This window comes from Drosophila pseudoobscura, chromosome 3 (genome assembly GCF_009870125.1).
Source record: "Drosophila pseudoobscura strain MV-25-SWS-2005 chromosome 3, UCI_Dpse_MV25, whole genome shotgun sequence".
Taxonomy (NCBI): Eukaryota; Metazoa; Arthropoda; class Insecta; order Diptera; family Drosophilidae; genus Drosophila; species Drosophila pseudoobscura.
In genome coordinates, this window is record NC_046680.1 from 10,642,809 (window position 1) to 10,668,848 (window position 26,040).

Consider the following 26,040-nt stretch of genomic DNA (forward strand, 5'->3'; position numbering starts at 1 on the left):
AGTCAATCACTTAAGTATGAATCAACCTGTCCCCAAGACAGATGCGGATTCATTCGAGCATCTATCAAGCCATCAATTATGTCGTCGAACCACATCGCTCATTAGCTCTTTGTACACTAGAGTACATGCATACACACAAATAAGCGCATGTGTGTGCAGATATAGCCGCCCGGCATATCCCCTCCACCCAGAAGGGGGACTTTCTTTCTATATTTAACCAAAATCGTTTGGAATTTTGCTTCTAAGCTAGTCGGCATTTCATACATACAAACGTATGAGCATTTCAAAAATATATATAATTTCTGCTGCTGTTTTTGCTGTTGTTGGTTCTGGGCGTCGGGTTTTTCCCCGTCTCTCCTTCAACCGACAAAGCAGGGCAACAAATAAGCCATTTGTCAATATAATTTTCATTTGTCATGGGTCAGGGCTTCCAGCGACTTTTCACCGCTGACAGGGCTCGACACCGGCTCACTCCTGGACCACAGATCAACATCATATATCATGTAGAATTTATTATTTTCTGATCTACACATACGTATAGTATGCCCGTTGATTTGATTTTATTGGGTTTATTATTTCCACGAAGATGAATGGATGCGTTTTCGTGTAATTAGGAACTCTCGGCTGTTGTTGTTTTGCAGCGATATAAATATTTCTTTATTGCTGGTGGATTGTTTACATGTGGGGCATGTACAAAGGCCCAGTATAATCCATCCCATACCATCGAAATTTCGAATCGATTGCGTCAATAAATGCAAAAACTAAAATCTAGCTGCCCGGCGGCACTGCCACTGTTGTTGCCACTGTTCTTGCCTGCTGCTCGTAAAGTTCTAAAAATTGTTCGGGTGTCTGCGACGTTTAACGACTTTAAGCAGAATGGCACACCAGAACCTCAGAGAGCATAAACACACTGTCGAGATGCTAGATGGACCAGTACCTCCCTGCTTTGCCCTGCTTTTCCCTGCTTTGTCTTTGTCTCGGTGAAAGTCTAGACAGTTTTTGAATTATTGCACCTTAACCACCAACGTTGTTAACAGCATCTCTGTGTCTGGGCCCTGGAATCGGCTGAAGCCCTGCGTATGAGTAATTTCGTTATTATGATCCGCCCTGTGCCGCATTTCAAATGAGGTCTGCGAGACCGTTTTAGCGGCTTTGAAATACGTCTGAGAGGTCGGTCGGTGACATATTTCTCCGATGGGAAACTTTGCTCGTAAGTTCTGTGAGAAATCGCAGAGTGACAGGCGAATCGAACAATAATAAAAACTTTTTTGGCGATAAGGAGAACAAAAAATTGTTTAAATGATTGACTGTTGACTGTTGGGTATTTTTGCTATTGCTGTTGCTGGAACGGCGCTGACAAGCCAATATTCAGTTTATTGCCTTCCCGTCCCATGACTTTCCCGCTGCTCGATAAGAATTTTCAGTTTTTAACTCAATTTTTACCCTGTGGCTTTTATGGTTGCCAGCTTCACGCTTCGACTAATTCTGTTTCGCACGCCGCGCCGGGAGTGGCATGGTGTGGCGTGGGGCATGGTGAGGCGTGGGGCATGGGACACTGTCAACTAGCGTTAATTTAATATGCAACATTTGCACTTTTCGGTCAGCTGCCTCCTCACGAAACACCAGACAGACGCAGAAGCGCAACCGCGCACTGCCATGCCCTCGAACCCACTCGATCTGGGGTTCATCGGTTACGCTATCGGTGGCGGTGTCATGTTCTGCGAGCAGCCCTGTTGCCTGCCGGCTCTCTGTGGGCCAGCACCGACCCAGCAGATTGCCTTGACAGCGAAAATAGCAATCTACGTGATGCATTTTGGCTGGTCTGCCGAGCGGTGGAGGTGGTGGTGGCAACGGGATTCCGATTCGGAGTGGCGAGGCTTGTGTGATAAGAACAAATTGTGCACAGTTTCTGTCCACAGTCAACATTTATTCACATCTATAAAACGTTACGCTACGTACATTGGGGAGCTTAAGCGGGGAAATTTAAATGTGAATTAATTATTCAATAGCTGGAGACCCGGGGACCTACAGAAGCTTAAAGTACGGCGGAACATAAAGTTTGGTCTTAAATTGAAATCAAACAACCTCATTGCTAATACATATTCGTATGTACACAAGTCCATTTATAGCTCTTCTGTTGCCATTCTTTAGCATCCCTTTACTTTGGAATCCTAAGAATATCTGCATAAAATAATCCCATGGATGTTTTGCTTATTGAAATTTCGCTGTTGCCTTGCCAAAGGATTTCACTTGCTTGGCTGCACTCTTACTCTCAGTCTCTGTTCCTGCCTCTGCTACTGTATCTCTGTCTCGTTCTGTTATCGGAGAAGCTTAAAGAAACATTTTTATGGCCATAATATTCGGCTTAGTCCCCGTACTCATTGCCTTGTGTGGGGGCGGTTGGGCGCTGGTGCCCGTATGGGTTCCGGGAAGAGCTTGCAGATATTGTCTGGCAATGGAATGCTTAATACAAAAGTCAAGTTGATTGTTCTGAAAGTAGTACTACACATATATGTAACTGAATCATTTGTGGGATGGTGGTGGGGGGTTGCGAGGGAGAAGTTCTCCCGGCTCATTACCAGGATATTACCAGTCTTCCCACGGCGGGCGGTGGTGTGTCGTGCCTGGTGGGGTCAAGCCAATGGCAAACAGAATTATTCATAACATAGCCCCCATAGCCACCATTGAGGTGAGATAGGCTTTGCTGTGCTCGGCTGCGAAGGCCTCTACGGTAAGTATCGGTTTTGTTGGGGCTGGGCGTGCAATTAATTTGCTGGCAATAATGAAATCTAGGACAAAATGTTGGCACAAGGAACATCGTTGACAGTTGACTGCCTGCGTCCCGTCTCTCTCCCCCACCTCCCCCACTCCCCCCTCGATGTGGAAACAGTTGTTTCTCTGTACCGGGCTCTCGCTTGTAGCATTCAATGAAATGAAATTATTTGCCAGCTGTTGGAATGTGTGTGAGTGGTGCTAAGGAAGGGGCCTTTCCATGGCCTACATAGCACAGGAGGACAGAAACAGAAGGAGAAACAGAGTTGCCAATGTGTCGGTGTTGGCAACACATCGCGCGCCTCCCCCACCCCCCCCATCGTTCACATGCTCTCCTCCAGATCTGCATATCAATTGCCGGCAGCCTCAGACGGGGACTCGAAAGCGTCATAGATTATATCCCACTCGCCACCCATTCACCCCGCCCAACCCCCAGCCATACCATGAACTCTGCCCCCAGTGCACGGTGTTCGCTCTGTTGCCGAGCTGTTTGTTTTTCATCTGGGCCATGTTTTTAATCAAACTAAAATACCTGGCAACGCCAACAGGAGCAGAGCCCCTCCCCTCTGATTCGTTCAAGGATAATCGAGGAGTCTGGGGGAATGCTCAGTTCTATTTTGCTCTTTTATATTTTGATTGAATTGAAAGCGAGTCGCAGGGAGTTGATATACGACAGATGGTTCCCATGAAATGTACATGGAATGATGATGCGAGATATATAATATTTCATGTACAGCAAAAGGAGTTCCAAAATCCAGCTTCAAGACTAATTATTGAGACGGTCCGTAGATAAAGCCAATCAGAGATAGAAAAACTAATTATCTAAGCATCTATTATAAAAGAAACTCAGGATAGCTCTGACAGATGGTATCTTTAAGCTGTTTTTGGGGGATCATCCCACCGAAATTCAAATTTATTGCTTCAGTTTTATCTGAAATTTTTCATCATAAATTCTCCAGTCTATGACAGACATCGCCAGCAGTTTTCATTGTTTTATTTTCGTTAGAATATGCTATTTCCAAAAGAATTATTTCCATCCATCTGAACTGCGTAAATAATTGAAATTCCGACAGGAAGGATCCGAGTGCCGATTCAATAGTTGATAATCGATGGGAGTTTGTATTTTTATGCATCAAAAAATGGCACTCGACTGCGAGCAGTTCATTTGATCTGTGAAGGAGTCAAAGAGTCAAGGAGTCAATGTGGCAAGCTGTCGGAAGCAAAAGCGAGTTTCCCCAACACACCCCGAGTCAATGTGTCAGATCTAATTCCCCGGTAACATAGACCTTGATTACCCTGCAGAGTACACCCATTACAGGGAGGAGGGGCCCCATCTTCTCTAACTACTGTGGCCTAATCCTTTGGCCTTCGTTCCAGACAGCCGCCTCGCCTCGCCTCGCCTCGCCTCTCCTTTTGACCCGTTTTGATGGCGTTTGACACTGATTGGACCTGCAATGGCGACACTGGATAATGACGTTGTCGGATGCCGTGCCAAAAAGTTATCAATGAATCACTCTAAGTGCGCTAATTTGCCCAGCGCCATAAGCCCGGCCATTATTTGCATATTCCCCATCTGTTGGCTTTTGTTTGTCGATTTAAATTTAAGATCTTAATGCTATTGTTGCTGCTGTTGGTTTCTGGCTGTTGCTGTACTTGTTGATGCCTTTCATCAATCAAATGTCCGCGGCTCAGTCGTCTCTTTGGGAGCAACAACAGTTGAGAATTTATTGTAATTTGTTTGAACAGCTGGCAAAGGCGGCCATCACACGGAGGCAGGAGGCAGCTTTTGTTTGGCCAGAGATTAGTCAGGCTGGTCCTGCCCCTCCTCCTTCTCGAGTCCAGTCGCGAGTCCCGAGTCCCGTGTTCCGTGTCCCGACTCCCGAGTCTCGTGTACGTGCGGACACGCAAAAATTGCAGAGCCCTGTCTCAACTAATGATAATTACATTCGACGTGGCCTTCGCACTGGGGGCGGCGTGGAGTGGCCGTGGCAGGGCGTGGGAGGTTGGTCCTTTAAGCCGCTTTAAGCATTAAGGCCAACACCTCCCGCGACACCTATTTATATATAAGCCACCGCCTGCGACATCCCCGACTTGAAGCAGCAGGCTTAATTTTAATTATCGCCAAATTGCGTTACATTCACAGCAGGACACAGAGAGCAATTATTCTAGACATAAATTCATCGATGCAAGTACAGTGCGTTTCGTGTGGTTAGTTCACGCTCCTGGCCAATGATTTCACTCGTCGATTGATCAATAATTAATCGCAGGGGACTGCTTCAATCGATCAAAGTTGAACTCCTGTGTTTTCTCGCATAGTTAATACATTTTCGAAACGCACTGTCCTGGCATAAGAAGCTACATATATTCACTTAGGTTTCAATCAATGGCCAAATATTGAATTACAAGAATCAATTAATTCAATTTCTGGTGGCTTTGCGGCGGCTTCCTTCAATTGGAAACGAAACTCTCGATAGTTTCCGAGTGGCAGGGTGAAGGGGAAATGGCCCAATTTAAACCGTTTTAAAGGTCAAAAATGGCGCCCTTTTTGACAATTTTTCCAGAGAAGGGCCACCCGGGAAGCCGAGCCAAGTGCAAGTGGGCAAAGTGACAATGGCCAAAATGCAATTTATATTCCCAGCGAAATATTCCGATGCCATGGAGGGCTCGCCCACATCCGTACATCCTCACATCCTCGCATCCTCACATCCGCTTACTTTATTACGTTCCACATCAAGTGACACGAGAGAGAGAGAGAGAGAAGGACGGCAGCCATTGAAGTGTGTTAATTATTCAAAGTTGCTCATACGCAACGTTGTCGCTGTCTGATATGCGCCATATACCTCGATATTCATGCATTGATGCGAGCCACCATATAGATTCCGGTTACGTAAGCGGCATTTCGTATGAGTTTCCAGAAATCGTCGGCATCTCTTGAGGTGTTCTTGCCCCTTCCTCGTTCTCGTTCTCGTTTATGCAACCAGGCGCCCCACAATGTCCGTGTCTGTGCGCTTTTCCGTTTGGCATTTGCCGCTTGCCGCTTGCCTCTTAGCGAGTATCATGAATGTTAAATAAGCTTAAATTGATTGACAATTAAGATTTCGTTGTTGGCTGATGCGATCCGTTGCAGCGAAAGCCGTGTGGCAGTAGCCGCGATATGCATGTCATGTAAGCCACTCTATCAGTGGGCTTGACTAATTAACCTCAACCTCAAGCGGTACGTTGGTCGACAACGGGCGGGGGGATGCCCCAACCGCGCTGGCAAGGGACTGCCAAAAGTATGCTAGGAAAAAAGTGAATGCGATGCGATACCAGACGAAGTTTACAGAGAAATGGGAACAATGGGATAGCAGGGGATGCCAGAAAGGATAGATCGAATGGGAAGCTCTCCTCGGATTGGAGCCTTCCGTTTCTGGCACCACTCGACACTTCTCTGCGGTGCAAAAATGATAGGAAACATAGTAGAATTGTCATATCATATGTTTGTGCATGCGAATGTGTTTGAATATGGATGGGATCGATAATATTGATTGAATTTTGCTGCGACTTATTGCCATTTCTTGGTTCTGCGTGCAATATTGCTGGCGATGGGGGTTGCGGGGTTGGGGTTCTGTGAGTCACTTGTGTAAAATATTTGCACTGTTTGTCATTACAATTGATTGCCAGCAAATCATGTGCACATGTTCCGGAACACCCTCGATGAAGTCTCTCGATGGCGGACCCACATCGGATCTTCTCCTCCCCCCTCGCCGCAGAAGCTAGTTTGGCGTGAATAATTCCACTAAATACAATAAAAACATTGCCCGCCTGCGGCATTAAGAATTTGCATAGAGATGAAAGCCGCCTCGCAGCCGGAACTGTGCCACACAAAAAAAGTGAAAAAAAATAAAGAAAAAAAAGGAAGAAAATAAAGAAACGTTGATGAGTTTGCGGCTGTGCGGGGGGAGGCTCCCGTCTAGGGTGGGTCACTCCTTGTTAGGCGCCACCACCACCACCGCTACCGCCACTGCCAACGCCCTCTCCCCGGGGCCCAGGATGTAAATAATAAAAAGCACATTAAACAGCATTTTCTTTCATTTCGAAACGAAAACGAAACAATTCCATCTTCCCCACTCGGACTAGGCCCCACCCCACACCCCCCGCACACACACACTCAGCCCCAGCCCCAGACACACACACAGACACGAACAAAGGCTGACCGCTCTAGAAGTATGCTACGGCTGCGGCACGGCTGCCGACGCGACGCTTTGACACTTGTGGCGGACGGACGGACTACTTACAGTGGCCCGCATAACGGCCCTATGGGGCACTCTGCCCGACTTGAGGCTCTACGGCATGTACCTCCAATAGAGTGATTTTATCGATAAAATTTTCACTTTTTTGTGCAGCTATCGAGGTATCCTTTTGGTGGCCTTCCCATCTCGGGCCCATCAATCATTCAAACAAATGTTCCCTACATTTGTAAGATTCTCTGAGGGCATTGCCAGTTCGTGGTGGCTGCAGCTCGTTCCAGGCTGCCACAAAACTGTGCAAGCTGCTACTTGTGCCACTTGCTGCTGCATTACTGCCACGTTCCGCCGTTGCAGTGCTCTTCCGTGGCACGCCTCCCCGCCATGCCACTCATTTTCACGTCCAATTTCGCTGGGCCCAAGAGGGCTTCCTGGCCGCACTTGAAAAATTTAACAGTTGCCGCAGTCAGTGCGCCTCCACCTGACTGCCGCTGCCAGCTTGGCTTTTATGATGCCACGGCAGTGGCCAGCTCTCCCTCTCTTCCTCCCTCTCTCTCTGTGCAGCAGCTGTCTCTGTCTGCTGTGAGTGAAATGAAATGTGAAATGTAATCCAGCGTCATATGCCTTGTTTATTTGGCTGCTCGCTGCTGGCTGCTGTCTGCTGTTTCATCTGCAGCTGCAACTGCTGCGCTCCTGCCACCACTGGGACTCTGCCATCTCCCCGCGGTAATGTTGCCAATTGAGCTTGATTTTGGGGAATGCTTTCTGACAGACTGCAAAATTAACTGATGCCACAAATGATGCCGAATGTTCGCTATTCGATGCCCGAATCCGCCCTCTGACAGGAGAGACAGGCAGCCATATCCTGTTGACGAAATTTTCACATGTGGCAGACATGAGTTTTCACCGGCTGTTTTTCCGGCTAGTTCTCAGTAATCATTTGGTTTACCTCAACTTGCCCAACTGTAATCCGATTAGGGTCGGTCTAGCTTCTCTCGAGCCTGTGTGCTTCCTGGAACTGCTGTTTGCTGTTTGCTGGATGCTGGGAACTCGTTCTAAGCTGATTTAACCAGTCGTGCGGGGGAAATGCATTCCCCCCCCTAGAACTTGGAAGTTGTCCCTCCAACTTTTAGCCGTAATCTTTGGGCCCAAATATTTAAAATGCAAGTCAAGTAATCAGGAATTCAGCCATCGACTGAGTAAATTTGCATTTCCGCTCCTCCAGCCTCCTTCCAGAGAACTTTAAGCGGCTTTGGCTCGCCTCGTTATACTCAATTTATAATTAATTTAATTTCAAAGAGTCGAGAATAATTGATTTCGGGCAGACACGAAGAAAGGAAGGAGGGGCAAGGAAAGGGAGGGGAAGCCATGGCATGGAGCGGAAAAGTAAGGTATTCATTGGCAACAATTGTTTCCGCACTGCCTCCAATCGGCGGCGTGCATCCACCATCTTGAGCTGATTTCACATTCAGGCTTCTCAGCGAAGAGTTCTCACAAGTGCCACAGAAAACACAGCCCAATATCTTTATAGTGGGGACTTTCCAGTCGGTTCTGATGTACAAAATGAGGCGAAAGGCAGGTCTTAGTTCAAGCCAATTACTGGAATATTGTGCACACGGATTTAAGCAGATTTAATGCCTTTATTTTGTATTCAAAATAATATCATTCGGTATAGGGATCCACCAAAAGCTTTCCCTGTTTTCCACTCCACGACTACTCGTCGAACAGACTCTCTCGGATATACTCCCGATGGGTGATGATGGCTCGTTGAGCACTATAATTCATACAACTACGTTTGCCGTATGCAAATGCTGTTTAAGGGGCGGGGGGACCGGGCATAATCTGCTGACCTATGGATATGATAGATGGACTGAGTCCCGGCATTTGCATAAGCCCGATGCCGACGCAGTGCAGAAGCAATCTTCGCCGCATTATCCGGTATCTGCATATAGTAGTACTCCTTCTCAGTGTTTGTGTGTTGTCTGTGTATCTAATGGCCAAGTAGAGCAAACGGAGTCAGGAGCAGAGCTCTGCGAAGGTGCATTCTGATGAGCCGAGAGTGCAGTTCGCCAATAGAGTGGTGGGAAAGGGGGCGGAAGGGTATGGGTATGGGTGGAGGAGCGAGGTCGAGTGCTGGCTAAATATGTAAATTAATGAAACCAAGCCGAATGCTGCCGCGGGCCCTGGTACTCGTGGAGGTTTCCCCTTTGAACTATTTTTGGGTTTTGGCGTTGACGAGTGAAGGCTGAAGCGACACTGGTGGCAAGTGCGGCTAACAATGCCGCACTTGGAAGGTGGCAGGGCGGCCGGGTGGCCAGGGGGTCACACTTGACATAACAGCCGCAATAGCAGCTAACAACCTACGCGGCAGCGACAATAAAAGCAACCAAAGGACGAACAGCGAACTGCGAACTGCGAACTGCACTAATAACTGACACACAATGACATGAAAACAGTTCCTAATAAACACTCGAAAGCGTGTTTTGCCTCCTTGCCTCCACTTCACTGCGGTAACCCTAGACACACAGAGACACAGAGGCACAGAGGCACAGAGGCACTTGCAACCCAATAATAACTGTGACCGCATTGCGTATACGTCATGTGCCATTGCCACAACAATGGCCGCGACACTGCCGACGAGGCAAAGTTTTTAATTTCCTGGATATATTTATTTTAATTACAAGCGACTAACACTCGAGAGCACACGCCGCCACGGAGCTGCGGCTTTTTAATTAATGAGCAGTTAATGAAACTACAAATGTCGAATGCAGGCTGCACCTCCCCAGACCCCACCCACTCCCCACCCACTCCCCACTTTCGTATGTTCAGGCATTTTTTTGCGAGTCCTAATTGAGTTTTTATTTGTTTGTCTGGCATTTTATTCGGTTGGTTGTTTGTCTGGGGTTTGGCTAATTGTTGGTCAATTATAAATGTGGTTGAATGACGCTAAAAGCATAGATGAAACTGTACCATTTTGCTCCCTGCTGCCCCGCTGCTGACCGACCCAAAGCCATTTCGACAACGAACATGGGTCTCCCCATGCACTTCTGGTGCTTGTTCTCTGAAGAGCCAAGGCACTGCCTCTATAACCCGTAAATACTTCTGTTAACTGCACTTTCCGCTGTGCCCATGACCCCGGTAATGGCTTGCCCGCCGCCCATGCCCCACTCTCCCGAACCAATGGCACTTTCGCTTTAATTCGAGCTTTCTTATCATCGCAAAACTATCGTTTTATGGCCCGTACGCAAACGACAGATATCTTCGAATGGCAATAAATTATTTTCGAATGCTTCAGCAGTGCTCCGGCGTATCTGCACGTCATTTGTCAATCGGTAATGGACGGTAATGGATATAGACGCTATACAGACACTATCAGTGCCGCCCATCTCCTCCACGGCGAACAGCAACAATCGAATGCCTTTATCTGCAGCATGTTTATTTTTCGCTCTCTCTATTCGCTAATATAAATCACTTAGCACACCGGCGTAATCGAGCTCCCAGCCCACGCCACTTGGCATGGGAATCCGCCGAAAACGAGCAACAACCAAATTTAAGTTTCGCTAATAATTGGGGGCTAATAATTCTTTAATTACTTTCCTTACAGGCTGCGATTAGGTGCGAAAGGTGGAGCGGGGGCGTACCCCCAACACGAGAACGCCCACGCGGCGACTGGGGAATTGGCTGAAATTGATGGTGGTCAGAGGGCTCCTGCAGAAGGGAGCCACAAAATGTAAAATTCTACTAAAGTTAGGAAAGGTTTTTAGCAACCTGAACAATCGATCCCCATCTCCCATCTCCCACACGAACACGAACACACACAACACACAGATATCCAGTGGAATTTGTGCCAAAGCTCGACACTGATTTTGCCTAAACGATAAAGTCAGGGAAAGGGTCCTTTATGCCCAGGACAGAGCAGAGCAGGGGCGCAGAGCAGGGCGGACCAGGCCAAGCATAACAGTTTAAATGCGAGCTGGGTCTATTAAAAAACCAAATGGAGTACACACCAGCACATATCCACTTAGGGTGGGGGGTGGCACTGGCGCTGGCAGGGTGGCCTGGTGGCTGGGGGGAGTGGGCGGGGGCGACATGCCAACACAAAAGCCAACATGCAATTTATGAAGCAGCTTTTTGCTGGCGGGCCCGAAATGCTCGTTTGAAGCTAACGAAATGCTGCAGATAGGGCTCGACCTGCCCGAGAATGAGGGGGGGCCATGGTGTGGCGAGGAGGGGGGGATGACAGAAGCGTAAGCAGGAAAGCGTAAAAAAACATCAAGTACAGGAATGCGACTTGATTACGGGCGAGCCAACGAAGCGGAAATGCTCTCTCGACATTTGACTTGTCGGTGATTGATCGGCAATATAGGAATGAAACGTTCTACAGTATTCCCCAATTGTGGCCATTCCCAGCTGGGTGTGGGCTATAGACCTCATCAGAAATACATTCGTAGATAGTCCGATTCGCCGACTCGCAACCGGCTCGCCTGATACATAGATTGCTCTAGTTTTTCCTGCAAAGAGTCTTTAAGGACCCCACAGTCACGTGGACAAAGGGCACAAAAGAACCCAGCAATCTCTCCCAGCACAAAGAGTAAGATGGGACGAGTCAGAGGGTCAGAGCAGCTTGGGTGAGTAGTGCAGGCCCTGAAGTCTGAGGATGGTGCTGGAGTAGAGTGCGGTCGTGTCTCCAGGGAGAGCGACGCCCGTGGAGTCGTGGCACGTTCGTGGCCAATTGTTTGCCTGAAGAACACTCCAAAGTACGTACATACAAGCCTATTGAATTTATAGTAACAAACATAAACATATCCGCGATGCGGGGCCTCCCCTGTGGTAGCTTGCTCTGGTAGAAAAATGATATGCTGAAGCCATTTGTTATCCTTAAGCCAATTTGGGCAGGAGTCAGAGCCACCATTCACTTTCCACCGTCTCCCATTCGAAACTCTGTTACGTGCCATCCGTGATCCGAATCTCACGGCAGCCGGCTAAAAGTTGCATGCAGCCAGGTCAGGGAAAGTTACATCTACCCCTGGCTCCACTCCACTGCACTCCACTCCACTCCACTCTATTCGATCCAGTGCAGGGGTCAGCCGTTTTTATGTTTTTGGCTTTTCGATACGTGAAGCTCAAGTGCAATTTTCAATGCTGCATTTATTACAGCAGCTCCTGAAATGTTGCAAAAGTTATAGCTCCGTCCCGTGCCCGTCCCCGCCCCGGCCTTTGTTCTGTGCCCCATGCCTCATATATTATTTGGCTCCACAACAAAGGTGGCACAGAAATGGCTTTCGTGTCGAGGGCTGCAACTCTTTGAGTTTCCAATATTTGGGTCTCCATTTCAAGTGCTGTTTTTCTCTTTTCTTTTTGGCTATTTAATTACACTTCTCTCAAGTTCAGAATGGCCACACAACGAAGTGTTGCATTTCGATTTTGGGAAAGTCTTTCAATTTCGTTTCGGGCGGAGGAAGTTAAGATTAAAAATTCATTCGTTTTTCATCAGACAGTCAGCTGTGTGTCCCATTAGCTAATGAGGCATACATATATTGTGTGTATCGAATGGAATATTGAATCAATGGAAGAACAGCTTGTGGAACAGATCCCATCCAGCTGGTTGAGAGCGGCAACAGCTAGGAATAAATACTGTTTATGGGGCTTTATAGAGCCAGTTTTTTATGTGCGTTTCGAACTTTTCGCACCACCCCCGAAAAGGCATAAAGAGGGAGCCCTTAACCCTTTCGCCTGACACAGTTCTGTACGGCCTGGTTGTCCTCGAACCCGGACTGGAACTACCTACCCGTGCAGGCGCCCTGTCCTGTGGCCCTGTTCCCTTAAAGCAATTGTCCGCGACCCAGAGCAGAAAGCAAATAATTTTGGCAGCGAAATGTCACATTTTATTGTTTGTTCCATCATATTGGGGCTGGTGGCAGCGAAAGTGGAGCAGACCCGAGTCAGAGGCCCTTCATGCCATGGCCTAATAAAAGTGCGAGCCGGAGTAGGAGTCGGAGAAGGAGGAGGAGGAGGAGCGGGAGCAAGAGCCGGACTGTGCCGACAGTTGCTTCATGGGACATTCGAGCAAAACACGACCCAATTCCAGACGTGCCTTATCGCAGGGCTCGAGTCGGGGACTTCCCGGACAAAAGAGCAACAAACAGCAGTAGCAGAAGCTAAATAATAATAGAAAACAAAAATGTGTCACGACTCATGGCAGAAGCAACAGCAACAGCAGCAATAATTACAATACGAGTAGCAACGACAACTATAACACGTCAACATTTAACAAATTGTTATGCAGATTTCGTGCATGGGAATTTCCCATGAGCTTTCTTAAAGGCTGGCGGAGGAAAACCCAGGAGTGTACCCCCTCCACTCCCAATTAGAAGCGATTTCCGCTGGCGCTCAGCACACGCAATATTGAATCAATTACAGAAATGGCTCCCCCGCCGCTCTCTATCTGGGGCATCAATCTGATTACAATTGAACATAAATTTGACTTGTCCCAGTCCCAGTCCCAGTCCCTCTGGCAGTCCCCTCCCCGCACCCCCCACAAGCACGAAAGGGATACCCTCTTTGTGGAAAAGTAATACCAAAGTTGGGAGCAAGTTTTTTAAAAATGTATGCCAAAAATTCTGGGAAAGTTGTGATGAAAATACAGCTGTAACCCACAAGAAATGGGGCACGGGTACGGTAATGAGAGTGTGCCAGAGTCCTTCCCACATCACATCCCTCGGCAGAAGGGTTTCCGGCCTGGCCGCAAAAACCAGTGACGTAAAAAGTTTCCATTCATCAAGGAAAATGGCTTTGAAGTTTCCAGTGAAGTTCTAGCGAAATTAAGATGGAAATTAACTTGGAATTTTGATAGTATTTTCTGGCTCTTTTTCCGTCTCCGTCGCCGCGTTGCGGTCGCTGCTGACTAGTGACGTCATCGACATAATTACGTATACGCCGTGTACAGCGGCCCCTATCTGCCAGGCCAGGGATGGCGCGGTGTCGATGGAGTTTTGGTCTCCAGCACTGCCTGCCGTTGCCATTGAATGTCATAAAAATGTGTTTGAGGTAAGGTTAACAATAACAAATAAACATGTGTCTCTGTGTCTGTGCCTGCGAGTGTGCTCTGTGTGTGTGCAAATGTGCAAAGGAGAAGCGAAAAAGAGGGAAAAAGTGTAAACAAATGTAGAGCGTTGTTGGGTGGGAGAGAGAGCCCGTGTGGATGTGTGTGTCCGTGTTTCTATTCATTTACAAAATGCTGGCAAAAGTTGTGGCAATAAGACCAAGATGACGACAACGACATGCAGGAGGCGGAGCAGCAGGAGCAACAGGGGCAGCGGGAGGGGGCAAAAACAGCGGGCGGCGGTGTGGCAGGAGTAGGACGAGTGGCAGATGGTATGGGCGTTACTGGCTTTTCACTTTCGTTCGTTTTTTTTTAAGTTTAACGCTTTTATTTGCACACTCGCACACAGCTGTGCAGCTATTTACATATGTATGTATGTGTGGGAGGATCACACACACACACTCACCCATGAATATATTAAATATAATTTGATTGAATGACGAACCCGCAAAACAAGTCTCATTCCATTCAAGACTGCATTTTGTAATTTATTTACGATTTAAAATCGAATGGAAAAAGGGTTTTGTTTGATAATATTAATATTTATGTGTAAAAAAATACAAAAATTAACTGAATGCAATTCCCCAGAGTCGATTAGCTGTGAACAATCGGTGTTTCAGTAACCAAAAAAACCCTTAAATTCCCATATCCCTACTCTCAAAATCTCACAAAATATTCTGCAACTAAAAACAGAACAAATAAACGAAAAATTCCACAATTTTGTTGTAGAAAATATTTGCATGTTGCTTTCAAGCTCATTCGTTTCGTTTCGGTAATCCTTTGAGGGCTTTTTGCAGATGGATGTCAGTGCGTAATGTTCAACCCTCGTAGAACCTGGAGAATGTTTTTAATTTTTTGATGCCTGCCCCAACAGAAAATTTGCACAAATAATTTCAAGTTGCCACATCTCGAGATGAATTCCTGCGCTGACGCCATCCTTTTGTTAGCTCGACTGACTGACGCACGACATATCGTACGAGTATATGTAAATATTTGTCTAGAACAAGAATTAAGTGAGAAAGAAACTCTTTTGCTGGGCAGGAAGGAGGAAGGAGGAAGAAGGAGGAGCCTCTGCCTAGCTTAAGCGCTTCTCATGGCGAAAATTATGTACATATACTCGTCGTACAGCATAATTCCGAGCTTTCTGCACACTCGCCCACACACACACACACACACTCAGAGGGGAGGGGGAGGAACATGTCTATTTCGCCCTGGTTCCATTTCCGCTTCCGCCGCACCGTCTTCGGCTTCGTCCGTGCCTTCTTCTGCGTCGCAGATGTGGGGGCGTGTTCATAATTTATTTCTGGGTAATTGACAGTCAAGTTAAATGCTTTATGGATGCGAGTGGCCAAAATGCTGTAGTTCCAGCGAACATCACCTTAAAGAACTTCGGCCCACCCAGCCTGCTCCCCGCCTGCCCTCAGCCTGCTCCCCGCCTGCTCTCCGCCTGCTCCCAGCCTGCTCCGCTGTTAAATGATGCGTAGCATTTCACACTCAATTTGTGTCCTTCCCGACGAGAATGAGAATGAGGATGCGGATGAAGAGCTGTTCGTGGTTTATTAATGTCAAACTTATGCAAATACTCATTTCAAAATTGACAGCCAACGGCTTACAAATTAATTAATGCCCCATTGGGCGGGCACTGTCCGAGGCCGTGGTCAAACACCAAGAGGAGATTGTAACGTTCCGGTCCAAAGTTTTTGCATTTCCCTCCCTTTTCACTCTCCGAACTCGTGCTGGCACAAAGTTTTCCAACAGCGGCACAAGTTTTCCTCTTTTTTTCACTCGCAGCAGGCGTGCAGCAGGGAAATGCACAAAGTGAATTAATTCAGGCCGAAGGTAACAAATGATGATAAATAGTTGCCATGTCAACGACAGCCCCTACCACCAGCCTCTACCAGGTACTCCTCTCCAGCAATCATGGCTGAAATGTATCCTTAATGATATTTTCATTAAAATTCAGCTTCCAGTTTCCCATTTCAAGCAATCAACTGGGAAAAGATGGAATGTCTAGTCTGCATATACATACATATGTATCTATTTATATGTAAAAATATTGTGATTTTTTTTTGAAATTTTGTAGCTATGCATAGAGATATTTCGCATGAAGAAAATAAGGACTAATAGGACATTGCTCACAGCTGTATTACTAGTACTAGAACTAGTAATAGTCGACATATATCTGGTATGTCCTGGCATTTCCTACCATTTCTGCGGACAGTAAAGGTGGCATGAAGGTGGCGCTCGGTAAATAAATAATTTTAAAGATATGGATTCGACAGGGCCGTGATGCGTGGCCCATAAAATATAGCCAGTGAAATAATACATAAATGGCCCCCTTTTTTGCCCCATTTTTCCATATAGTAGTCTCGATTCTCCAGTAAAAACTATGGAATATGTCTCAACTAAGGATGTGCGATTCCCTGAAACCCCCAGTACTTTATAAATCAAATCATACCTGGCATCACCTTCTATATATCTTTATAATTCGCTACGTAGAACAATGAAAACAGTTTCGGGCCATTTCCATGACAAGTTTACAAGTTTATGTTCGATTTGCTGCGGTCGTAAACGGCTGTGGAATGAATGCCTTCAACATTGAGAGGGTGATCCAGAACGGACTTTTCCATACCCCGTACTCAAATGAGAGAGAGAGAGCCGCCGAAAAGCTGAGGGATCGATGGAGTGACTCCACAGCTGTTACTGCTACAGTCTGATATTGCCCCATTCTATCGATGCATGGGTACCAAAGGAGTGAGGCCATCTGGCAGCTCGGGGCCACTTGTCTCCATCATACCCGACATTTGTCAAGTTGTGAAATTTCCAAAAGAGCTCACAATGCTGACATGGCTAACTGGGCTGCCGCTCAGAACGGGTCAGATCTGGTCGGGCTGCATTTTCTCTGGGATTAGCCGGGACTCAATTGTGCAGAGATTGGACTGCATGAAAATGTAATTTGGGATGCATTCGTTACTCGTACTTTCATTGGAGCAGTGTCCTTATTTGTGTGCATGGCTGGTGATTGACGAGTGCAGACGTGTGGCAAAGCGTTTTCGGTGGGTGGGTAATTGATTTACCAAATAGAAATGCAGCCCCTAGCCCTTACCTCCCCGTGCCCACCGGTGTCGATGTCCCCTACTTGGATTGGATGTCAGACAGGCGATATAATTTCGGGCACGTACAAAGCCATTTCCCATGCTGTGTCCCATCCCTTCGCCAGTGTTTCTCCCGCTTTAAATTTCTGTGCCTGTCTCCGTTTCAGTTTGGGGCTCAGTTGTAATTGCCACATCGTCGCCCTGTAGTTTGCAATGGACCGAAGTAAATTGGTGTGACAACCGCAAGGGCCACGTGGGGCAGTAGGCCATGTTTCGCATTTGTTTCAGTTTTCCAGGCAATCCCCAGCACGTTCGGGGCATGAAAATACATTTCTAATAAAGAATCCAACACGTTTCGATACCCCTCAACGAGGGTCTTATCGTTCTGTCAGTCATTTAAATGTGCCACATCGATTTCTGATCACTCTCCTAAATTAAAACCCAGCTCTCATACACATGTACATATATGGAACGTCGTTTTCAGACAAGTTTTTGGGGGACAAATATGCCTCATAGTCAAGGGTATGCATTTTTTCTCTGTCCCAAGAAATAGCTTGTTTCATTTGATATTAAAAAACAAGTTTCACCATGCTAAGTCCTCATTATATGCATAATGTTAATTTGTATCAATTAAAACGATGTGGAACAAGTACTTATGTGTAAACCAGTTCAACTGCTTTTATAATCTCCAAATTCCCAAGAACTCCCAACTTAGAACCCAGCTCTCTGACTCCACAGGGTATGCCCGGCTTCGACCAACCTGAAGCGTTTCTTCTGGTCTCATTCTGTATGGTTTTATCATATCTCGTATATGTCTTTATACATATCTCTATAGACCATGGTGGCTGTTGTTGTTGCTCATTTGTTTGCTGCTTACTTGGCAGATTCTTTGGGGAATTTAATGATTCTTTCGTGTTTCCGAAAAAAACCTCGTTTATTTCTGGCTCTAGAGAATATATTTTTTTTTACTTACAGATCAAAATCGAGCATAGAAATCGATAACGCCCTAACGAATTGGTTTTTCTCTGCTGCCTCTCCTCCTCTGCGGCCAAGAATTTGGCTGCAATTTGGCTTAACGACCCGTTAACAACTGAATATTTGAATATTTAAATAAAATCTTATAAATACAAATTTGTTTGTGGCGGCTACACGCACACACCCACCCATACAGGCATACATACAAACATACATACATATATGGTAGATGGAATCGAATATAGATCCAGTACAGGGGCCGACATATAGAGCTGTATATCCAATAAAATCGGACGTTGTTTCCGCCGCCAAAAAGCCCGAAAACCCGAAAAAGCCCAACAAAAACAAATATTCCCCTAGTAAATAAAATTCGATTTTGTTTTGGTTTTTCTTTTTCGAAATTTTTGGAAAATGTGTAGTGCAATATATGCAGTTTTCTTAGCCCTAGGCTCAAACATGCCTCAAAATGTTTACGAGGGTTGCTACATATATGTGCTTCTAGATCTATTCGTATTATTTCGCTTACACGCACCTCACTGCCTGGATTTTGTTGGTGTTTTCGTTGCCGTTGTTGTTGTTGGCTCTGCCGCTGTTGTTGGCCCAGGCCACGAGCACAGTCGACAGTATTCAAATTGTACGATATTAGCCTGTTTTGCTCGACTTGTTTGCAGAATATTAGTATGATTTCTTTTTGTTTTATTTGCTTTGTTTTGTTCTCTGTTTGAGCGTTCCAACTCCAAGCTCACAGCACTCACAGATACACTTGCGGACCAAAATACAGATAGAGATACAAATTGAGATAAAGATATACGCTAGTGGGGCCGCTCGACCGTCCCTCGCCGCCTAGCCTAGCGCAACACCGCATCGAATGAACTTGGTAATTCTCACGCGTTCGCCTCACGCGTTCGCGTTCGCGTTCCCGCGCCGAGCGCAGCCGATTTAGTTATCCACGTCTCGCCAAAGTACAACCAACAGCGCCGGCTTCTTATCCGCAACTAACGGTGGCAGAGCAGAGCAGAGCATCCAGCACCCAGTACCCAGCACCCAGTACCCGGAGCACGGACGGACGACGAGCGATGGAGAACGGAACAGCACGGAGCAGACAGCAGCAGCGTTCCCGAACGAGTGAGCGAACATCGTCGTCGTCTTTGGTGTTGTCGTTGTCGTTGTCGTTGTCGTTGTCGTCATCGTCATCGCCAGCGTCGTGGCTTGTGCGAAAAGCGTTGTTCTGCACATAACAGACCGATAACAGTTCTCTGTTAGCCAATGTTCTTCCTCCCTCACTCGCTCGCTCGGTCTGGCATGGCCAAACTGTTGCCATTTCGTGTGCATGTGAGTAGGTTGGTAGGTCACTGCCTCGTGTGTGTGCTAGTGTGGGTGTGTATCTGAGACTGCCACTGTGTATGTTCCAGGCATAAGTTCATTAACGACGGCCACTTCGCGCAACAGTTTCGCTGTTTTGCTGTTTTGCTGTTCCTCTGTTTGTTTGTCTGTGCGTTGTTCGTGTCGTGTACATGGCTTGTATCTGTTACCGTTACGCGCCCCACACCACCACACCGCAACACTATGCCCGAGGATACACAAATTTGGGGGTAATTGCCGGGGGAGAAACAGCAAGCCCGTATTAATGAATCCCCCCCGATTTGCACGTGCTGCCGCAGATTCCTTTGTGCGCTCGCCCGCCCCAACGCGCGTGCCTTCCCATCCTAGAAAGGGTTCATTCGCGGTATTCGATGGGCGGCCGGATGATTGAATGGGATTCCGGGAAACTAACCAAACTAGAGTCGGTTGTTGAAGACTGGCGTTTGGGTTTTGGGGTTTGGGGTTTGCTGCCCGAAGCAATCGAAACAATGAATACAAATAAGGCCTGCTGGCTCAAAGGGTTCAATCGGATTTCTTTACACTCGTTCTTGGATAAATAATATATTGTATAGCTGAGCAGTTCTTTGGCTTTGACTGACATGTGTATATAGTCCCGGGATTGCAATTAATTTTATTTTGAGAGCTATTGATTGGATTCAATGAATACACTTAAGTACTCGTGTAATTCGACAAAATACAGGCAAAAACTTTGATCTGACCATCAGTACTTAAGTGAAAGGATGGGATTAGACGAGAGGGATATTTTAATTCCGTAATTCCGTTACTGAATATTTAATGGACAGTCTGAATTGGCTTCAAGACAATACTATTATCAAAATTACTATTATTTCTACCAATGTTTAGATAAATACCAGATGGATCGATAAATGAACATCTAGATTATAATCGATGATAATATGTGGAGGAAAACAGTCCATTGTTGGAATTGTCCCCTGATTCCGAACATTATATTACAGATAAATCTAAATGTCTGTGCACAACTATAGGTAGATTCGAAACTCTAAAATATGCCACTTAATTTTGGTGTTCCCAACAGCCTAATGGTAGTGGTAGGAGTTTCCTCCCAATCTCTGGGGGGGTGTCGAATTGTAATTAATTTGTGCATGTGACGAGCGCATTAACTGCCGCCGCGACGGCAGATGCTGGCGGAATTTAGCGGCCGCTTTATGGCCATCTAATTAGCTGGTCGGAAGGCACTGGCCAAATCCCAAATTAATTGGGAATTAAGCGCACCGAGAGCAGTGCCACGCGACCATGGCCCTCTCCGAAGCCTCTGGCTAAATGTGGCTATAAAACAGTGGGCGAACGGGGTCGGGGCCCCTGGCGCTGGTTACGACTGCTTCGGAGTATGCAAATAATAAAACCGAAATTTGATATTGATTCTTTCTCTCTGGCAGTAATAAAACATACACGGCCATTCTCCTACTGCCGCCCCTAGGCCAGACGGGAATCGTAAAAGGAAAATGTGAAAAGTCGGGCACGGACACACGCAGAAGGGAGTCGGTCAGTGGGAGGGGCAGCTGCCCGAAGCCTCTGGCATAAACTATATTTAACAATATGTTTATATGGTTTATGTTTTTGTCCCGGTTCATTCACCGAAGTCAGCAAATTTGTCCTTTTATGTTTGTATTTCAAATATGCAGACGGTTGGGCAGGGGCACGGCGGAGAATGAGGGCCCTAGGAGGGCCCTTTGCAAGAGCTATCCACTCGAGACAAATATCCCTCCGGCTCAAGCAGATGTGTAGTTACGGGGCTGGGGTCGAGTGGGGTAAACTTTTATTATTTGCCCAGCTAGAAAATTATGAGAGTCGAGATAAGTCGAAATTGGCATACTCTTCAGTGGGCTCGCAAGTCCCTGGCTGGCAGTAGGAGAACTCACGCTTGTTTTCCCTTCCTGCGAAATGAATACCCAGAATTCCTATGCAACCCATTGTTATGGGTCGAACGGCTCATCAAATCGTCCGAATCGCTGATGAAAGGAAAATAGTTGAGGGATTTGTGGCTGGATAAACACTCGTGGATGCCGGTCTCCTCGTAATCCACAAATCCATTTCCCATTTGATTAGCCAGCATATTTATCACTAAGTAGCCAAAAAGTAGTTTGTCTAGGCCCATTCCCATTCGCCCATCCCCCATGCCCATCCCCCTCTCTCCCACTCCCCTCGTGTGAGCTTTTCTCATTGTTATGCGTGGTATGCACAATTTTTCTATTTTTGTTATTGCAAGTGCTTGTGTGTGTTTGTGTTTGTGGGGGGTGGGGTGGGTACATGCGTGCGATTTATTTGCTGTCACCACAAGCACCAGCACAAACATCCACACAGATACACGCACACATTAGCAGAGACTTTCGCACCCTCAGACAACACTTCGGGCCGCAAATTAACCCGGGCACGTAGCCCGCTTAGGCGGCCTAATCAAATAGAAGCGCCGAAATCAAACAACGACACCAGCACCGGAGCGCCAGAGCACCAGAGCGCCAGAGCCCCAGCACGAAAAGCTAAGTAAATATATGTGCTTGACACCCACAGAGTGGCGGAGTTTTGTACTACCGCAGTCCAGACGCACAGTTGAAGGTCCTGGGGTAAACTGTCTGCCCCTTGCTCGACAAATTACGCAAAAGTTTCGAAGAGATCGCTGCAGAGTCTCGGTCTGTTAATGAGGTCTTATTGCTTCTAAGAATTACCAATGCTATCAGTTCTACTCATTGGCTAAAGAAGGCATGGCCACAAAGGCTACTCATTTGGATGCCTTCCAAAACGCTCTCCAATGCACATTGTTTAATTTGGAAGCTAGTAATTGTTGCCACAAAAAGTATTCGTTTATCCCATAGTGCAGTGGAAACGGAGTGCTTTGTAAAACCCTGATCTGATCCAGGAAAAGCTACCTGGAGCTTTACCTGCTCTCTGGCCGTTGCTTCCATAACCGCAAAGCCTCTGATCGAGCAAAAGCTTCCTGAAATTGCAGGCTGCAGACTGCAGCTTTTGTAGCTCGCTCTCCCAGTCGATTAGTGGCCAGCATAACCAGCAAAAGCTCTCTTCTGTTCGCTGCTTGCACACTTGCACTCACACTGCTTGGTGTGGCTATGTTTGTGGGATGCTCGCTGTGTTCGTGTGTATTAATTAGACCCCCTCCCCCCCGGCTAAACCGATTTCCCCCCCAATGAGCGGCTGAGTGCTGGGCGGCGGGTGGGCGGTGGAGCCAGTAAATTGAGTGGCTCTACATGATGAGTGGCATTTGTTATTCGCTTTCGCTTTCGCTCTGCTCCTGCCTGTGCTTGTGCTTGTGCTTTGAGTGGCTGGCACTTGAGTGGCGCTAAAGTCGTGGAAATGAGCTATCAACAGCTGCCGCCCCGGGATGTTTGCTTGCTCGGGCAACAGGCGGCGTGCATGGAAAGCGGTTGTTGACATTCTTTAACATTTCTGTTGACTAGACGGCCTCCCAGCACGTGCTCAGGACACGGCTCCAGCTACAGAGACACAGCTGAGCATGCATATTTCATGGCATAAGCCAGGGCTCGGGCTGGGCCCCACTCCAAGGCGCAGATGATTCGGGGAGCCACAACATCATTACAAACATCTCCGGCCCTTAGTTTACTTTGCCGTTGGTTCCGCTGTTGTTCCTTCATTTATTTATGCACAAATATCCCACAGAAGGTGCAGGCGTCGGCAGCAACAGCAACAGCAACAGCTGCAGATGCTCAATTCAATCAATTTAAATCTTGTTGGCTTTCTGAGCTTCAGATTCAGGCCACACGACGGAAATTCCTGATTTTCAGAACTTTTCCGTCGAACATGTCCCTGCAATGCTTCTCCAAGGCCAGAATGCGTCTACAAACGGGAGAGAAAAAAAAGAGAAACCTTAAACCTAAACACATTTGCATTCTTGTGAAATTTATTCAATCGGAAAGGGAATTTCGAGCGGAACTCTAACAAAAAAGGATTTACAGTAGAACTATCAATCCGGCTAGAGTTATGGCTCACCAAGAATTTGGGTAGAAACTTAGTGAAACATCTTGTACGTTTCGCGTCCTGTTCCAATACCCATTTAAGGGTCTTCGTGGGATTTGCTAATTGCCATAAAGGTTCCAGAGCTTACAGTTCCGATCGTGTTCAAATCCATATGGTTGGGGTTCCAGCATCTCTGGCCTGGGCCGGACTGGCTGAAATACCCAAACCAAGTAACACCCCAGAGAATGGACTTTTAGACGTGGCTTTAAATTGTGCTTAAATGTAATATTTGTTTATTTTATTGCACAGAAGTGTGTGTGGCGCCTCCTTTTACTCCTTCTTCCTTTTTTACTCTGCTTACACACTAAAAACCAGTGACAAATCAGACCCAGACTTCCCCTTCTTTCTTCATTCATTCCTTCCTTCCATTGTTTTGTCCTTCCTTTCCTTTATGTTTCGCCCTCATGCTGGCTCGTATTTTGGTTTATACTCGTATTTGCCTTAATCTGCGTAAATTGTATTTCATTTGATTCCATTTCCCCCGCTGCGTGGAGTGTGGGGGGCGGGGGGTGGGGGACGGCGGCTGGGGCCTCTTGTGGGTGGTTCCTGCCCCTGCAGACACTCAGACAAAGGGATGCCGCGTGCGTCGCTTGGCCTTCACGGGATACTCGTAGCCCTCGAAGTCGTCGTCCATTTCGTCCTCCTGGTGCTCGTGGTGGTGGTGGCTGCGGCTGTGGTGCTTCTTGGGCGGCTCGTGGTGCTCCTTGACCGGTACTGGAATGGGCAACGGGACCTTCTTAATGACCGTCTTCGTGTGGATATGTGTGTGGTGCTTCACCGGCACGTGTATGCGGATCCTGTAATGGAAGGGATATGCTCATCAGCTTCATGTGGCACGAAGTGTGTCGTTAAAGGCGTGCCAGGGCCTTCGGTGGAGTGGGAACTGCCTCTTACTTCAGCTTGTCGCTTGATGGATGGCCGCCAGCCAGCGTGAACATCACGCAAGTGATAAAGAGAAAGCTCAGCGCCTGAAAGGAAACGAGTGCAAGGATTACGATTCGGTCCAGTACAGTACATGCGGGGTAACGTCCTGCTTCCCCACGCGACACAATTATCATAATGCCTAGAAGAAGGACCACCCCGACCTCCACTCTCCCTGCCTGGCCGATCGCCTTCCTCCTCGGCCGACTGCTTTTGATGGGGCATTGACAGAAGCTGTCAGCAGCACGAGAAGGACGATGGGGGTGGAGGTCAAGCAGTTTTGGGGCTTCCCCTCGGATCCTTCAAATCTTTTAATCAAATGGTTTTCCGTTGAGCTGCGAAAATCCCGAATAATTTTCCTTGGAAGTCCCATTTTAAAAACAGCAAAGCCTCTTGATGGGGGAGATTTTTGTTGAAAACATAAAACAAAACAAATGAGTTTTTAATCTACAAGTTGAGGACTTTTAAACTATTTAAATCCATGAGGATTGACATAAATTGCCATCTTTTTCCTTAAGCAAAAGATTGGTAAATTATTTAATCATGACTTCGATATTCAAGGAATAGTTCCAAATAATGAATGAATGGATATCCCCATGCCAGCCCCACTGGTGGTGCCCCTTCGGCAAAGTGACTTTCCCTTTGTTGCACAATTTGGTTGAATTAACTGTTTATGGGCCAACGGAGAGTTCTTTTCATGTTCGATCGTAAAAAACCAATTATGTTTTTGTGGTTTTGACCATTTCATTTCATCATTTCTGTTTCTGTTATGTTTTACTCATTTCACGCGCGATTGAAGAAAACTTCGTTGCAAAATGGAGCGTTTTTTATTCTCGTATTTTTTGGCCACTTTTTTCCGGCGGACTTTCTAAGGGGAGTTCAATTTGTACAAGGTTTACTGCATGCATATTTGTTTTTTTCACTTTTTTATTTCGAGTATTTGCACTGGATTTTTCATAGACTTTTTCTATGGCGCTGGGAGGACTACGCTCAATGGAACACTTACTCCTTGGGGCAAATGCATTGTTGTTCGCGAATTAATTCGTATCTTCTGATGCTGTTGTTTGATTGGATTGGATTAAAAGCGCGGATTTTGGTTAACCATCGTCGACGCGTGTGGAAACGAAATTGCTGTGGGACCTGCCGCCTGCAGCCGCTTAAATATGAAGCAAAAAGCGAAGAAAAAAATTATGAGTGCCACTGCCGCTGCTGCTGCTGTTACAGTGAAGCATGCCACAACTGGCAACCGAGAGCGAGAGCGGGCCAATGGAGTGACACGAAGTTGCCGGAGTGGAAACGCGGCACAAAAAACAAAAACACAGGGGCAGCGACTGCGACAAACCGAGACCCGCCCGGCAGGTCCAGACTTGCGGCACGGCCAACGAACGTCAGCCCAGGTTTCAACGGTTCCAAGGGGCTGCGGCTCGCACCGACGCTGCCAAGGCGCTGCAGCCGATCGAAATGGCAAAGGAAAATAAATTGGAATTCAATACTCGTGCTTCCCTGGGATTACAGACAGAGATGTTTATTATCCCCAGATAACCCTAGATAAGCAAAT

The 26,040-nt window shown here is 46.9% G+C and overlaps 2 protein-coding genes across 2 annotated transcripts in view; both read right to left on the reverse strand.

Moving 5' to 3' along the window:
- Positions 1-19,294, reverse strand: part of KCNQ (KCNQ potassium channel) — a 33,611-nt gene extending 14,317 nt beyond the window's left edge. Inside the window, exon 1 of the mRNA XM_033378068.1 lies at positions 18,703-19,294. The gene's annotated coding sequence lies outside the window, so the exon portion shown is untranslated. The remainder of the gene's footprint in view (positions 1-18,702) is intronic.
- Positions 19,295-23,782: 4,488 nt separating this feature from the next.
- LOC6898407 (uncharacterized) lies at positions 23,783-25,673 on the reverse strand. The gene is made up of 3 exons (XM_002138417.3): positions 25,489-25,673; positions 24,456-24,529; positions 23,783-24,358 (listed from the first exon to the last, which is right to left on the reverse strand). Exons 1-3 carry the CDS (start codon positions 25,504-25,506, stop codon positions 24,124-24,126), a joined length of 327 nt encoding a protein of 108 aa, XP_002138453.2. The 5' UTR covers positions 25,507-25,673; the 3' UTR covers positions 23,783-24,123.
- Positions 25,674-26,040: the final 367 nt, after the last annotated feature.